The sequence below is a fragment of the Ammospiza caudacuta genome, chromosome 27, assembly GCF_027887145.1.
Source record: "Ammospiza caudacuta isolate bAmmCau1 chromosome 27, bAmmCau1.pri, whole genome shotgun sequence".
Taxonomy (NCBI): Eukaryota; Metazoa; Chordata; class Aves; order Passeriformes; family Passerellidae; genus Ammospiza; species Ammospiza caudacuta.
The window spans coordinates 5,294,460-5,309,466 of record NC_080619.1 but is presented as its reverse complement, the minus strand read 5'-3'; the positions used below and the strand labels follow the sequence as shown (position 1 = coordinate 5,309,466).

The 15,007-nt window shown below is 54.9% G+C and overlaps 2 protein-coding genes across 2 annotated transcripts; both read left to right on the top strand.

The window, feature by feature from the left end:
- The first annotated feature begins 924 nt into the window (after positions 1–924).
- On the top strand, positions 925–5,827 carry LOC131568627 (gasdermin-A3-like). The gene is made up of 10 exons (XM_058820728.1): positions 925–993; positions 2,071–2,333; positions 2,497–2,692; positions 2,930–3,095; positions 3,168–3,261; positions 3,653–3,706; positions 3,931–4,085; positions 4,277–4,427; positions 5,136–5,209; positions 5,348–5,827. The coding sequence occupies exons 2-10, from the start codon at positions 2,114–2,116 to the stop codon at positions 5,618–5,620; spliced, it is 1,383 nt and encodes a 460-aa protein (XP_058676711.1). The 5' UTR covers positions 925–993; positions 2,071–2,113; the 3' UTR covers positions 5,621–5,827.
- Positions 5,828–7,632: 1,805 nt separating this feature from the next.
- PSMD3 (proteasome 26S subunit, non-ATPase 3) lies at positions 7,633–14,748 on the top strand. The gene is made up of 12 exons (XM_058820629.1): positions 7,633–7,888; positions 9,049–9,239; positions 10,402–10,539; positions 10,691–10,827; positions 11,533–11,723; positions 11,890–11,993; positions 13,221–13,335; positions 13,464–13,583; positions 13,662–13,765; positions 13,959–14,114; positions 14,209–14,259; positions 14,344–14,748. Exons 1-12 carry the CDS (start codon positions 7,717–7,719, stop codon positions 14,419–14,421), a joined length of 1,557 nt encoding a protein of 518 aa, XP_058676612.1. The 5' UTR covers positions 7,633–7,716; the 3' UTR covers positions 14,422–14,748.
- The last annotated feature ends 259 nt before the right edge of the window (positions 14,749–15,007 follow it).

Sequence of the window (15,007 nt, the reverse complement as noted above, 5' to 3'; positions counted from 1 at the left end):
CACTTTATAAATAAAGTGCAGCTTCTTGCTAAGCAATTTGGTGGTCTCAAAGGCTGTTTTTTACTTTGGTCTCTTTTCTGTCCCATGGCACACCTCAGGATTGAGGCTGTACCAGAAACAAGGGCTCTGGATGTGGACACAGCAGTCTCATGTAGAGAACTTTCTAAAATAAAGTGTGAATATTTTTATTACTCCTTCTAACACAGTTCTAACGGACACTAATAAAAATAAAGTATTCAGGTAAAAACTTGTGCTTGAGTGGTGGAATCATCACATGGATGGCTTTTGCTCTCAAACAAGCACAGCAATGTACCCAGCAGACATGGAATGGCTCGGGTTTGAAGGCACCTTAAGGCTCCAGGGCCATTCCCACCCCTGCCATGGGCAGGGACACCTTCCACCAGCCCAGGCTGCTCCAAGCCACATCCAACCTGGCCTGGGACACTCCCAGGGATGGGGCAGCCTCATTTTCTCTGGGAAACCTGTTCTGGGGCCACATCACCCTCACAGAGAGGAATTTCTTGTCAATATCCCCTCCTGAGTTCATTTCTCCATCTGTCAAAGAACAGCAGTGTTACCTGGCTCTATAAAGCTGAATCCACAAGGATGGAATGGTTTTGTTTGAAGGGACCTTAAAGCCACCCAGTCCCACCTGCTGCCATGGACAGGGCACATTCCTGCCCAATCCAGTCTGGGACACTTCCAGCACTGGATTTACATCTCCTACACCTGTGGAAGTTCCAGTAACCCTGTAACAGACTGTGCTCAATGAGTAAAAAGGAAGCGTTACGTAAGCAACGGCCACTTTGTGGAAGCGGAACACGGGTGGTGAGGATGTAAAATTGCTGAAGTGACATCACAGCTGGGAACAGCTCCTGATAAACTGCTGGGGAATGCCAGGGTTCTTCCAGCACAGATTGGGTCTAACACTGTTAGACTGGGTCTAACACTGCTCCTGCCCAGGTGCTGCTTCAGGGAACCCCTGTTTGCAAGGTAAGAGAAATCAGTTTACTCTTTGCTCTGGCGTTGTGGTGGTGCGAGCTTCCTGTGCGACTCACGGCTCCCGTACTTAGAGAACACTTCCACACCTCTGAGCAGAAGGGAAACCAGAGATTTTCTCCCCAGTCCTGCTGCTCTCCAGAGGCCACATCACCTCAGCACCCCAGGGTCTGCTCTGCACACCCCCCACCCCACAAACAGGTAACTGCGTTATCCCAGAGTTTTGGGAAGGGGAGAAGGTTGGTGGGAGCTCTCTGGTAAGTGCTCTTGTTTAGTTTTTCTTCTCTTCTTGGAGACCTTCAAGGGAATGAGACCTGCAAGGGCGACTAACCTTGACCATACAAGGCTATTTGTCTTTGGAATGGTTTACATTGAAACAGGGTAGCATTAGATGGGATATTGGGAAGAAATCCCTCTGAGGATGCTGAGGCTCCAGAACAGGATGCCCAGATAAGCTGTGGCTGCCCCATCCATGGAAGTGTTTCCAACCAGGTTGGACACGGCTTCGAGCAGCCTGGGAGAGTGGAATGTGTACTTGGCCATGGCAGGGGGGGAATGGGAGGACCCTTAAGGTCCCTTCCCATCAATATCAGGCTTGATTGCCCAATTTCCCCTCCCCACCTTCTTCCCATAAAACAGCAGAAAGTTGAAACTGATAAAAACAAGCTGTCTGAGAAAACAAACAGGGATTTCCTGCTGGCTCTCAAGCACCAGCTCTCCCTTGCAGACCACCAGGGCCTGCCCAATGAGGCTGGGCTGGGTAGGTGTCTCTCTGTTTTGGGGGACATTTGTCTCCAAAATCAGCACCCTGAAGGTCTGCCAGCTGTGCTCTCTCTGCACAATCACTGAGGCTCAACAGCAAAGGAGGACAAGGCCAAACAACCCACATCTCGTGCTGCTTCCTCTTAAAAGACTCCCTGAAACAACCCTGTGAAACTTGTGTCCTTGGACAGTGAGGGGGATTTTGAGGCATTATTTTGAAATCTTCTCAATCATTAAGTCACACTTTGTTACAATGTCCTCCTATTATTTCAAGTAATTCAGCTTAGCTTGTGTTCCCTCTTTCCCAAGGCACAAATCAATTTTTTGCTTCAAAACCTCAGCCACAGCCAGAATGTTTAAAAAACTCACCAAATTCATTGTAAATCAAATGGATCCGTGCAAAGGACTGGTTCCTGTTGAAAGCATCGCAGACAATGAGCACTTCAGGCCTCTCTATCTACTGAAAAAAAAAAGCAAACCAAAAACTGTATTTCATCGAGCTCCCTACTACCAGAGAACAGGCTTCACACTGGATGATGTGCTGCTGCCTGGAGAAGATGGTACAAGCACAGGTAAAACCCAAATTGATCAATATGAATTTATCAAATATCACAGAAATTATTTTTGAACTCTTTGTGGCTGAACTGTACCAATTTCCAGCTTTGTTGTGTATTAGATACTTACAGTGCTGAGTCTTTGTAGGGCTGTTTAAGATAATCCATGGAATTGTTTCAGAGTCCCTCCATCAAGAGTCCAGCCAATTCACTCTCACAAAAGTCAGTGCTGACCAAGCTGATGGAGGTCTCAGCATTTCATTTGACCCTACAAATGTGGAGCTGAAAGGAGGTGCCTCCTTGTCCAAAGAGTTTTCCATTACGCCACAGAAGAAGAGCATATCACACCAATACCTGGAGGCATTGAGAAAAGAAAGGTAAGGAATGAGAAAGGGATCAGACATGTTCCAGTCATCTCCCTCCAGCTCACACCAGGTCAACAATCAGTTTTCACAGCCAAAACCCAAGATTAAAACCTTAGGACATGAACTTCCTCTAATTAGGCCAGGTTAGACAGGAAATGAGCGACAAGTTCCCCCATACAGGTTTATCCCTCCCAGATGCCTCAGCTGCTCCTGGTGCTCCAAACCCTTCCCATCCTTTTCCTCTTTTAGGGAAATCAACATGGATCACTCCTTCATCCGACAGCTCCAGAGAACAGACATCAGGCTGTACGTGGTCACTGAAACCCTCGAGGCCTCAGAGGAGGCCGTGTACAAGGAATCCACCAAGGCAGACGGGGGCTTCAAGGCCAAATTTTATGCTTCACTCTGTGCACAGGTTTGGCTTCTCCCTCCTTGCTTCCCCAACACCTGCACCCAGCTGTTCTGACAGGCTGTTTTCTTTATGCAGAGCAACAGGGAGGACAAACAAAGCATAGTGATACCCAAGGGATGCACTCTGGCCTTCAGGACCATCCCACTGCACATTAGAGATGGAAAATGGGGTAAGCAACTTCCAGAAATGATCAAGTTCTCCATTCCAGAAGAGGAAGAACATTTTATGAAGCACCTCTTGCCCTCAGAGCTACCTTCAGCTTGTCTGCAGACAGGAGGAGGCAATGTGAGAGACGGAAATCACCTGGGGGAGGTCAGATAAACCATACAAGTTCAAAGATGCTCTTTGGAGAGGGGACAGTAAAGAAAGGAAAGAAGGAAGGAAGGCTCAGATCCACGTTTCAGGAGGTGCTGAGCTCCTTATGATAAATGGCACAGAGAGCAGAGTTTTCGTGCTTCTTTTCCTTTCCTGCTCAGAAGAGAAGAGCCAGGGAGGAAGCTGAGGGGGTGACCACCACTGGGAAGGCTGGTATAGAAAAGTGTTGTTTTGTCCTCTTTTAGATCTGGATTACTTCCCAGCAGAAGCTGTGAGAAGCCAAGCTTATATAGCTGATGGTAAGGAATGTATTTTACTGCTTCCACTCTCACAACTTTTGGCTGCTTTGGATAAGATGGAATCTCCCAGCATAAAGCAAACAACCAGGAGAGATGGATTTGCATCTTCCCCGAGACACCACAACTGCCCAAATTCGATATCAAATGAGTGTTTCAAACTCTGGGTTAAGAGCTCCCACTTAGCTCCTAGAACTCAAGTGATTTGGACTCATTCTGGGTTGCAGGTCCCTCAGCAGGAAAATTAGGAGAAGTGAGGACAGAAGTTCGATATTCCTGCCGAATTTTCCCCGAGTTGTCTCCTGACCTGCTGCTCATCATCTTAAACACCATCAAAGCTGTGATGAGAGACAAGAACCTCCTTCAAGAGCTCAGCCAGAAAGTAAGTGAAGCTTTTACTGACACAATTTATAAACACAGACACATCCACACCACTCCTCCTGTCCCACAAGTCACCTGCCCTGGGCCACAACTGCCCATCCAAAATTCCCTCTCTCAGCACAGCTCCCTGCTCAGGACAAGCAGCAGCCTCTGCCCTCAAATCCTGACATTTCTTCTCCTTGTTCCCCACAGATGGAAGAAGTTCTTGAGGAAAATGATGGTTATGAGCTGAGAACTGAGAGCCCAGATTTAAAAGAACTCTTCAGCACCTTGCAGCAATCCCAAAGACATCATCTCCTTCAGCTGGCAGAAGGAATCACCTACGTCCTTGATGCTTTGCAGGGTGAGGCTTTGGGGCTTCAAGGAGGAAATCAAGGCAGGGATGACTCCCACTCCTGCCATTCCCTCTTGCCTTCCTCTCATACTCCTCCTCCTCTTCAAGGGGAATCTACATCCAAGGCCCATGGAGGGGAGAGGAGAGGAGAGAAACCCCCTCTGCACCCACCCAGGGCTCCCTGCTCCCTCAATTCTGGCCACAGCTTCCTCCCAAGGGCAGCCCACATCTCTGCTCTGCTGACCAGCAACACGACCCAGGCCAATGGCTGCAGCTGTGTCTGGGACAGCTGGGTTGGATTTTGGGAAAGTTCTTATCCCAGAGGGGGCTCAGGCACTGAACAGACTCCCCAGGCAATGGTCACAGCCCCAAGGCTGACACAGCTCCAGCAGGGCTTGGACAACACCCTCAGCACAGGGTGGGGCTGTTGGGGTGTCTGTGCAGGGACAGGAGTTGCACATCAGTTATCCTTCTAGATCCCTTCCAACTCCATATCCCATATGGGATATTGTGGGTAACAGCCAGATCACTCTCACAGGGAGCTTGCACAAGTAATTTCTATTAAAACATCCAAAGAACTTTGACCAAAGCAGCATTTCCTACAGGAAATGATCACCCTTCCCATCCTCTTCACTCTTTCCCATCCTGCTCACCAGTCCCAGCCCACCACTAAGCTTGGTGCAATATTTCAGATACAAACCCAGTTTATTTCTGCAGAGTTAACAGAGGATCAGCTGCTGCTGCTGCTGGAATCCTTGGAAAGGAAGATTGTGTCCCAACAGCTGAACCTGGTGAGAACACAAATCACACTTGGCTCCCTTCAAGGGGAAGCAGGGGCTATGTTAATTCTAGCAATATTTCCATAATGATGACACAAGTTGACAATTGATTGAAAATGTGATTTTGCTTTTTTTGTTGTTGCTGTGAAGGTTGAAAATCTCCTGAAACATGACCTGGATAAGGAGAAAGAGACTTTTCTTGTGGATGCCAGCGTGCTCTTCTCACAGGAGGAAGACCAGATGTTAACCATTGCCCTTGTGGAGCTGAGTGGACTGCAGCTCCAGGAAAATGGATCAGTTATCCCTAGGGATCAACCCTTCGAGGCCATAGCTGCCCTGTTTGTGGCCCTGTATGCCCTTAACTTCCTGAGTGGTTCCAGGTCCCTGGCCCAGCCCACAGAACCCCTCGGTGAGGTCTTGTGAAATCTCTGCTAATAAGCCAGTTTTCTCTCCCAACACCATCCTTGTTAATAATCAAGGCTGCTTTGGCTGGCAAAAGGAAATTTAAGGCAGGAAAATTCATTATGGGTACTAAAGGTTGGATGTCAAAGTGGATTTGTTTTACTGACACCTCCCTGGTCCCAGCATTGTCATCATCCCTGAGATGTTCAATGGACACATGGAGCACTTTGGAGCAATCATACTCTCGTTATCTCTATAAATAAAGAGGATTTTTGATACATAATTGGGTGTTGTCAAAGTCAATTTCTTAATTTTGTGTGGTTTTGGTTCCACAGCACATCTGACAAGCTTGACATACTATATGAAAATACAGGCACTTAGCCCTGAGGGGAAGTCAGGGGAGTCCCTCAGGCTGTGAGACCCTGGGAGGGTCTCTGGAGGCCATGGGTGCCTGCAGCAAGGGCAGCACTGCTCACCTGAGTGGGGACTGATGGCTCTGGGAGCGCCAGCAACCAGGCTCTGCCTTGCAACAGCTACGAGGAAAGCCCAGCTCCAACCTGGAGCCACCATGAGACCCTTTGGCCTCAGTCCCAGACCAGGCCCCTCACAGAACCCCCAGCTTCAACCTGGCCCCTCATGGGATCCCTGCTCCCAGCTCCCTCCTCACTCACGGGATTCCCGATCCCAGCCCAGCCCCTCACAGGGTCCCCAAGCCCACAAGGGACCCTTTGCAGGGTCCCCGGTCCCAGACCGACCCCACATGGACCACAAGGGACCCCTCAGAGAATCCCCGATCCCAGCCCAGCCCCTCATGGGACCCCTCACGGGTTCGGGACCCTTTGCAGGGTCCCCGGTCCCAGACCGACCCCACATGGACCACAACGGACCCCTCAGAGAATCCCCGATCCCAGCCCAGCCCCTCATGGGACCCCTCACGGGTTCGGGACCCTTTGCAGGGTCCCCGGTCCCAGACCGACCCCACATGGACCACAACGGACCCCTCAGAGAATCCCCGATCCCAGCCCAGCCCCTCATGGGACCCCTCACGGGTTCCCCCACCTTGTCCCAGCCCAGCCCCTCACGGGACCCCTCACGGGTTCCCCCACCTTGTCCCAGCCCAGCCCCTCACGGGAGCTCTCAGAAAATCCCCGGTCCCAGGCTGGCCCCTCACGGGACGCTTCACGGGATGCCCCCTCACAGACAAGCCCCTCAAGAGACCCTCCACGGGGTGCCCCCTCACAGACAAGTCCCTCACGACGGGACACTTCATGGGACCCCCGACCTTGTCCTAGTGCGGTCCCTCACGGGACCCCTCACAGAATTTCCAGTCCCAGCCCAGCCCCTCACGGGACCCTTCACGGGAGTCCCGACCTGGCCCCAGCCCGGCCCCTCACAGAATCCCCGATCCCAGCCCGGCCCCTCACGGGACTCTTCACGGGATCCCCCTCACAGACAAGCCCCTTTCACGGGATCCCCCCTCACAGACAAGCCCCTTTCACGGGATGCCCCCTCACAGACCAGCTCCTCACGGGACCCTTCACGGGATCTCCCCTCATGGACAAGCCCCTCACGGGACCTTTACGGGATGCCCCTCACAGACCAGCTCCTCACGGGACCCTTCACGGGATCTCCCCTCATGGACAATGTACGTGACCTTTACGGGATGCCCCTCACAGACCAGCTCCTCGCGGGTCCCTTCACGGGATCTCCCCTCACGGACAAGCCCCTCACGGGACCTCAGCGAAGACTCGCTCGCGCCCCCAAAAGGCGGGAACAGCTCAGCACCCGGCGGAAACCCCCGAAAGCTCTACGGAGATTCCCGAAGGAGAGCAGCGAAAGAAGCCGATTGATACCGGAACCTTCCGAGAGGGCTCGACGATAACGCCCGAAAATGCAGGCGAAAATCTACGAGCGAAGACGGAAATACCCGAGACCATCACGAAACTCGACGAGCGGCCGCGACGGAACTCCCCGAGCGGTGCCCGAGCCATCCGAAAGCGCGACGGAACAACCCGAGCGAGGACGGAAACTGACGAGCGAAAGGCGGAAGGAGACGATCGTGTGTCGCTCGTCGCTCGGCTGGTCGCGCCTGGCGGCCCGTTGTGCAGTGTCACGCCATGAAGCAGGACGGCGCGTCCCGCCGCCGCGGCGACAAGGCCAAGGCACCCCCGGAGGGACCCCCGCCCGCACCCCCCGACGTCGAGATGCACGAGGAGGCGGCGCCGGTGGCCCCCGAGGCGGGCGGAGAGCGGCAGCCGCAGCGGGAGCTGGACGCGATCACGCTGGAGGGTGAGGGGGGGGTGTTGTTGTAATGGGGGTGGCTGTGGGGATGAGGGGGGACTGAGGGGTTGAAGGGGGTCTGGCACAGATTGGGGGTGTTGGAGGGGGGGATTGGGGGGAGGTACAGGAAGCCCTGAGGGGGTCAGGGTGGGGGTACCTGAGGGGGGCTGAGAAAAGGTGATGGAGGAGGGGAATGGTGAGATCAGTGCTGGGGGCTCTGAGGGAAAGAGAAATGAGAGCTGAGTTTAGGGTAGGGGACACTTTGGGGAAGGGGAGAGGGGAGGTGTGTTTGGGGGGGTGTCAGTATAGGGAAGGGGGTTTAGGGAGGGAAATGGAAATGGGAGCTGTGTTTTCTGTGCGGGAGACACTGGAGAAGGGTGTTTGGGGCGGTGTGTGAGGGAAAGGAAGGGGGAGGTTGGTTTTGGGGTCACTGAAGAATGGGGGATGGAATTGTGTTTTGGGGCGATCACTGTAGAAGGGAATTGTGAGGGTGAGGGCGTGTTTGGGGACAGACTGTGAGGGACAGGGGGGCTGCTGTGGTGGGACCCCATGGTGGTGCAGAGGGAGAAAACTCTGCAAGGGCCTCTCCACCGCCCTGCTCCAAACAGGGCAGGGGGGACACTGGGGACACCAAGGGCAGCTCAGAACAGCAGGACAGGGCGAGGGGGCAGCCCTGGGATTTGGGCTGAGGGGTGTCCGTGTGTGCCCCCACAGACATCGAGGAGCACGTGAAGCTCCAAACAGGGCAGGTGGGATCACTGGGGACACCAAGGGCAGCTCAGAACAGCAGAACAGGGCAAGGGGACAGCCCTGGCTTTGCTCAGGGGTGCTGCTGGCAGAGGATTTTTCCCCCATAGACATCAAGGAGCACGTGAAGCTCCAAACAGGGCAGGTGGGACACTGGGGACACCAAGGGCATGGGCAGAGGGAGCTCAGAGCAGCAGGACAGGGCAAGGGGACAGCCCTGGCTGTGCTGGCAGAGGGTTTGGGCTGAGGGGTGTCCCTCTGTGCCCCCACAGACATCAAGGAGCACGTGAAGCTCCAAACAGGGCAGGTGGGACACTGGGGACACCAAGGGCAGGTGGGAACAGCAGAACAGGGCAAGGGGACAGCCCTGGCTGTGCTGGCAGAGGGTTTGGGCTCAGGGGTGTCCCTCTGTGCCCCCACAGACATCAAGGAGCACGTGAAGCAGCTGGAGAAGGCGGTGTCGGGGAAGGAGCCGCGCTACGTCCTGAGGGCCCTGCGGGCTCTGCCCTCCACCTCGCGCCGCCTCAACCCCAACGTGCTGCACAAGGCCATCCATGGCTTCTTCACCTCCAACTGCACTGTCAGGGACTTCCTGCTGGGCTTCCTGGAGGAGGTAGGGACACCTGCTGCCCTCCCCTCTGCCCTGCTCTGCTGACACCCCCCTACCCCCTGTAGAATTCTCTCTGCCCACAGAGACCAACTGAGGACTTCCCCAGGCGTTTTCCTGTGGGAAAATCAGAGAAAAATAATGAGAAACAATTCTTATCTGCACTTGCTGCACCTGTTGTTGTGCACGTGTGGGATGTGTTATGGAGGTTGTTTACCAAAGGGGGATTTCTTGGTTAGACACTGGTGATGGTGTTTAGTTTAAAGATTTAGTTAAAAACTGGTCAGAATTATCATTTAAAGAGAATGACCTCTTAAGTCAAAGCTGTATCAGACTGTCTGTAAAGGTGATGAGCTTCTTAATAAATATAGTATAATAGAATAGAATAAAACAATTGATCAGCCTTCTGCAATCATAAATAATGCTAATTATTACCCAGCTGGGAGCCTGCAACAACACTGCCCCAGCACAGGAAGGATGTGGAGGTGTAGGAGTGAATCCAGAGGATAATCAAAGGGATGGAGCAGCTCAGCTGTGAGGAAGGACAGGGAGAATTGGGATTTTTCAGCCTTGTGGAGGTGTAGGAGTGAATCCAGAGGCTATTCAAAGGGATGGAGCAGCTCAACTGTGAGGAATGACAAGGAGAATTGGGATTGTTCACCCTGAAGAAAAGAAGGTTTAGGGGTGAACTTATTGTGGCCTCCCAGTATCTGAAGAAGCAACAGGAAAGATGGAGAGGGAATATTTACAAGGGCTTGGGGTGACAGGACAAGGGGAAATGGCTTGCCCCTGACAGAGGGATATTTGCCAGAAATTCTTCCCTGTGATGGCAGTGAAGCACCAGAATGGATTTCCCAGGAAAGTTGTGGCTGCCCCATGCCTGGAAGTGTCCATGGCTGGGTTGGACAAGGCTGGGAAAAACCTCATTTAGTGGAAGGTGGCAGGGTAGGGATGAATTGAAGGCCCCTCCAACTCAAAAAGCCTGGAATTCCATGATTCTTTCCCTCTCCAAATAGCCTCTGGAGTAGGGCAGTGGGGTCTGGGGACACTGGGGATGAGCAGCCCCTCTGCTCAGACACAGATGTGAGCGGGGACAGGTCCTTGCAGTCCTGGGCTGGCTGCTGTCTCCACACAGGGACGGTGATCCCCAATTTCTCTCTCTCCTCAGTCCATGGACACAGAAGCTGAGCTGCAATTCCGCCCAAGGACAGGGAAAGCAGCCTCAGCCCCTCTCCTGCCAGAGGTGGAGGCTTACCTGCAGCTGCTGCTCGTCATCTACCTGATGAACAGCAAGAGGTACCCCGAGGTGAGACCCTGAGCTGCCCCCCAGCCATCCCCTGCCTCTGCCCCTTGCTGTCCCTCATCCCAGCAGTGTTTGCTTGTTCCCCACAGCCCGGGTGGTCTCTGCCCCTCCTGGGATCAATCCCCCTGCTCTGACCTCCCTTGCTGTCCCTCAGGCTCAGAAGGTGTCCGATGACCTGATGCAGAAGATCAGCTCCCAGAACCGCCGCGCCCTGGACCTGGTGGTGGCCAAGTGCTACTACTACCACTCCCGCATCTACGAATTCCTCAACAAACTCGACGTGGTCCGGAGGTGGGATGGCTGTCCCTGAGCTTGATCCCCCTGTTTTCCTCCCTCTTTTTGTGGGGGGCTGTCCCTGAGCTTGATCCCCCTGTTTTCCTCGCTCTTTGTGGGGGGCTATCCCTGAGCTTGATCCCCCTGTTTTCCTCCCTCTTTTTGTGGGGGGCTATCCCTGAGCTTGATCCCCGTGTTTTCCTCCCTTTTTTTGTGGATGGCTGTCCCTGAGTTTTATCCTTTTGTTTTCCTCCCTCTTTTTGTGGGAAGAGCTTGATCCCCCCTGTTTTCCTCCCTCTTTTTGTGGGAAGAGCTTGATCCCCCTGTTTTCCTCCCTCTTTTTGTGGGAAGAGCTTGATCCCCCTGTTTTCCTTGCTCTTTTTGTGGAGGGCTATCCCTGAGCTTGATCCCCCTGTTTTCCTCCCTCTTTTTGTGGGAAGAGTTTGATCCCCCTGTTTTCCTCCCTCTTTTTATGGAGGGCTGTCCCTGATTTGATCCCCCCTGTTTTCCTCTCTCTTCCTGTGGGAAGAGGTTGATCCCCCTGTTTTCCTCCCTCTTTTTGTGGAGGGCTGTCCCTGAGTTTGATCCCCCCTGTTTTCCTCTCTCTTCCTGTGGGAAGAGCTTGATCCCCCTGTTTTCCTCCCTCTTTTTGTGGAGGGCTGTCCCTGAGTTTGATCCCCCTGTTTTTCTCCCTGTTCCCCGACTCCCTGTCCCACCCCACAGCTTCCTGCACGCCCGGCTCCGCACGGCCACGCTGCGCCACGACGCCGACGGCCAGGCCACGCTCCTGAACCTGCTCCTGAGGAATTACCTCCACTACAACCTCTACGACCAGGCTGAAAAACTCGTCTCCAAATCCGTGTTCCCCGAGCAGGCCAACAACAACGAGTGGGCTCGGTACCTGTACTACACAGGTGAGCGGGGCTCGGCGCCTGCCCTGCCTCCCGGCACCTCCGGTTCCTCAGAGAACCCCTTTGATCAGCTGGAGGTGGGGCTTCCAGGCAGGATTTGGAGCCCCATCCGTGTAGGTCAGGTTGGATTCACTGGGTGGCTTTCCCCACCCGCCCCGTGTGGGCGCAGGGCGGATCAAGGCCATCCAGCTGGAGTACTCGGAGGCGCGGCGCACCATGACCAACGCCCTGCGCAAGGCCCCGCAGCACACGGCCGTGGGCTTCAAGCAGACGGTGAGTGAGGAGGGGGCAGGAGCCCCCTGGCTTGGGGCTGAGACCTCTTGGGGTTGGGATCTCACAGGGGTTGGTTGTGGGACCTTCTGGGATGTCAGGCGCTGTGGAATTTGGGTTGGGAACTCCAAGGTTTGGGACCTTCTGGGATGTGAGACCCCATGAAATTTGGTTTGGGAGCTCCCAGGTTTGGGACCTTCTGGGATGTCAGACTCCATGGAATTTAGTTTGGGAACTCCAGCGTTTCGGTGTTCACAGATGGTTGTGAACTCCAAGGTTTGGGACCTTCTGGGCTGTCAGGGGCCATGGAATTTGGGTTGGGAACTCCCAGGTTTGGGACTCCTCAGGGTTGGGATCTCACAGTTCTTGGATGTGGAACCTTCTGGGATGTCAGGCTCTGTGGAATTTGGTTTGGGAGCTCCCAGGTTTGGGATCTCCCAGGTTTGGGACCTTCTGGGATGTCAGACCCATGGAATTTGGTTTGGGAACTACCAGGTTTGGGATCTCGCAGGGCTTGGATGTGGGACCTTCTGGGCTGTCAGGGGCCATGGAATTTGGTTTGGGATCTCCCAGGTTTGGGACCTCCTGGGATGTCAGACCCCATGGAATTTTGTTTGGGAGCTCCCAAGTTTGGGACCTTCTGGGATGTCAGACCCCATGGAATTTGGTTTGGGAGCTCCCAAGTTTGGGACCTTCTGGGATGTCAGACCCCATGGAATTTGGGTTGGGAACTCCAAGGTTTGGGACCTTCTCAGATGTCAGGCCCCATGGAGTTTCATTTGGGATCTCCCAGGTTTGGGACCTCCTTGGATGTCAGATCCCTTGGGATTTGGGACTTCCTAGGATCAGGTCCAGGGCTCCCCAGGGTTGGGCTCCACGGGGATGGTTCTGGGATCTCCCAGGCTTGGCACCTTTCAGGATGAGATCTGGGAGCCCCCAGGGTTGGGTTCTGCAGGGATGGGTGTGGGATCTCCCAGGGTCAGGCCCCATGGGGACAGATTTGGGACCTCCCAGGCTGTTGGGCCCTGCAGGGATGATGAGTGCAGGACCTCCCAGGTTTGGAACTTCCCAGGGACAAATCTGTGACCTTCCAGGCCCCACAGGGACAGGAATGAGTTTGGGATCTCCTGGAGTCTTGTGCCCCACGGGGATGGGTGCAAGACCTCTTGGAGTGCACAGGGACAGTTTCAGGCCCCATGGGGACTCACTCAGAGTCTTGCTGTGCCCCAGGTGCACAAGCTGCTCATCGTGGTGGAGCTGCTCCTCGGGGAGATCCCGGACAGGCTCCAGTTCCGGCAGCCCTCGCTCAAGCGCTCGCTCATGCCCTACTTCCTGCTGACCCAGGGTATGGCTGCCCACCCCTGTCCGTCTGTCCTTCCTGCAGGGTCAGGGGATCATGGAATATCCTCAGTGGGAAAGGACCCAGTGGGAATTCCCTTTCTCCTTCCCCCATTCCCACCTTCTTCCCTCCAGCCGTCAGGACAGGAAACCTGGCCAAGTTCAACCAAGTCCTTGACCAGTTTGGGGACAAGTTCCAGGCTGATGGCACCTACACCCTGATCATTCGGCTGAGGCACAACGTCATCAAGACAGGTAGGAGGGGAGGGTGTTTGGGGACCCCCAGCAGGCTGGGCAGGCCTGGGGGCTGCATCCCCTTCCCTTGTCCTGCAGGTGTCCGCATGATCAGCCTCTCCTACTCGCGCATCTCCCTGGCTGACATCGCCCAGAAGCTGCAGCTGGACAGCCCCGAGGACGCCGAGTTCATCGTTGCCAAGGTACCAGCACAGGGAATCCCATCCCTGTGGGATGTGCCCACAGCCCCCACCCTGCCCCGTTCCCCCACAGCCCTCCCTGCAGCACCTCTGGGTTTGGGTTGAGGCTCCTCCAGGGAGAGCTGGGGGACGCTCAGGGGACTCTGTGTGAGCCCTTGGGGACATCCCATGCCCTGCCCCGTGCCCGGGCTCGCAGGCCATCCGGGATGGCGTGATCGAGGCCAGCATCAACCACGAGAAGGGCTACGTGCAGTCCAAGGAGATGATCGACATCTACTCCACACGGGAGCCCCAGCTGGCCTTCCACCAGCGCATCTCCTTCTGCCTCGACATCCACAACATGTCCGTGAAGGTGAGCACAGCCTGTCCCCCGCTCCCTGGTGGGGACAGCAGGACGTGGCTCAGGGCTGGCTCCGCTCTGAGCTGCTCCTCTTCTTTTTCTCCAGGCCATGAGGTTCCCACCCAAATCGTACAACAAGGACTTGGAATCTGCAGAGGTGAGATCTCTGCGGCCACCACGGCCACGGGAAGGATGTGGCTCCTGTCCCCAGCTGCCACCAACCTCGGCCTTTGCTTTCCAGGAGCGCCGGGAGCGTGAGCAGCAGGACCTGGAGTTTGCCAAGGAGATGGCAGAGGACGATGACGATGGCTTCCCGTGACCCTGGGCCCTGGCTGTGCTTTTTTATTTGTCCCTTGGACAGATGGTGGCTGAGCAGGGCCCTCCGTCCCCCCCAGACCCCCTTTTATAAATCCCTGCATGTCTGTACTGTGGGAGGGGACACAGGGGGTTCCCTGGGCCCACACCCCCTGACCACCTGCACTTGTGGTGGGACCCCCTCCCCAATAAAACATCCTTCAAAGGATCCCTGTGGTGACATCGGAGCCGATGCCGGGGGGCAGCGAGGGGAGCGGGGCTGGAGGGAGCAGGAGTGGGGTCTCCACTGGTGCCCTCCCAGCTCCCACAACGGGGTCAAACTTTGTTAAACTTCAATTATGACTTTTAAAATAAAAGATGGAAAAACACCAGCCCAGGTGGCTCCTGCTGTGGGTTTGTTGGGATGAGGAAGGGGCATGGGGCTGGTTTGGCGTCTCTGCTCTCTCTCTCTGGGGCACCAGAGATGGGACTGGATCTGGGTCAGATCCAGTCTGGGGGACTGGAGCTTTGTCTCAGTGGTGCTGGGGGTGGCCTCAGCAGCTCCAGGATAGTATCCCAGGAGGATTCAATTGGGAAAGGCACAGAGCCCC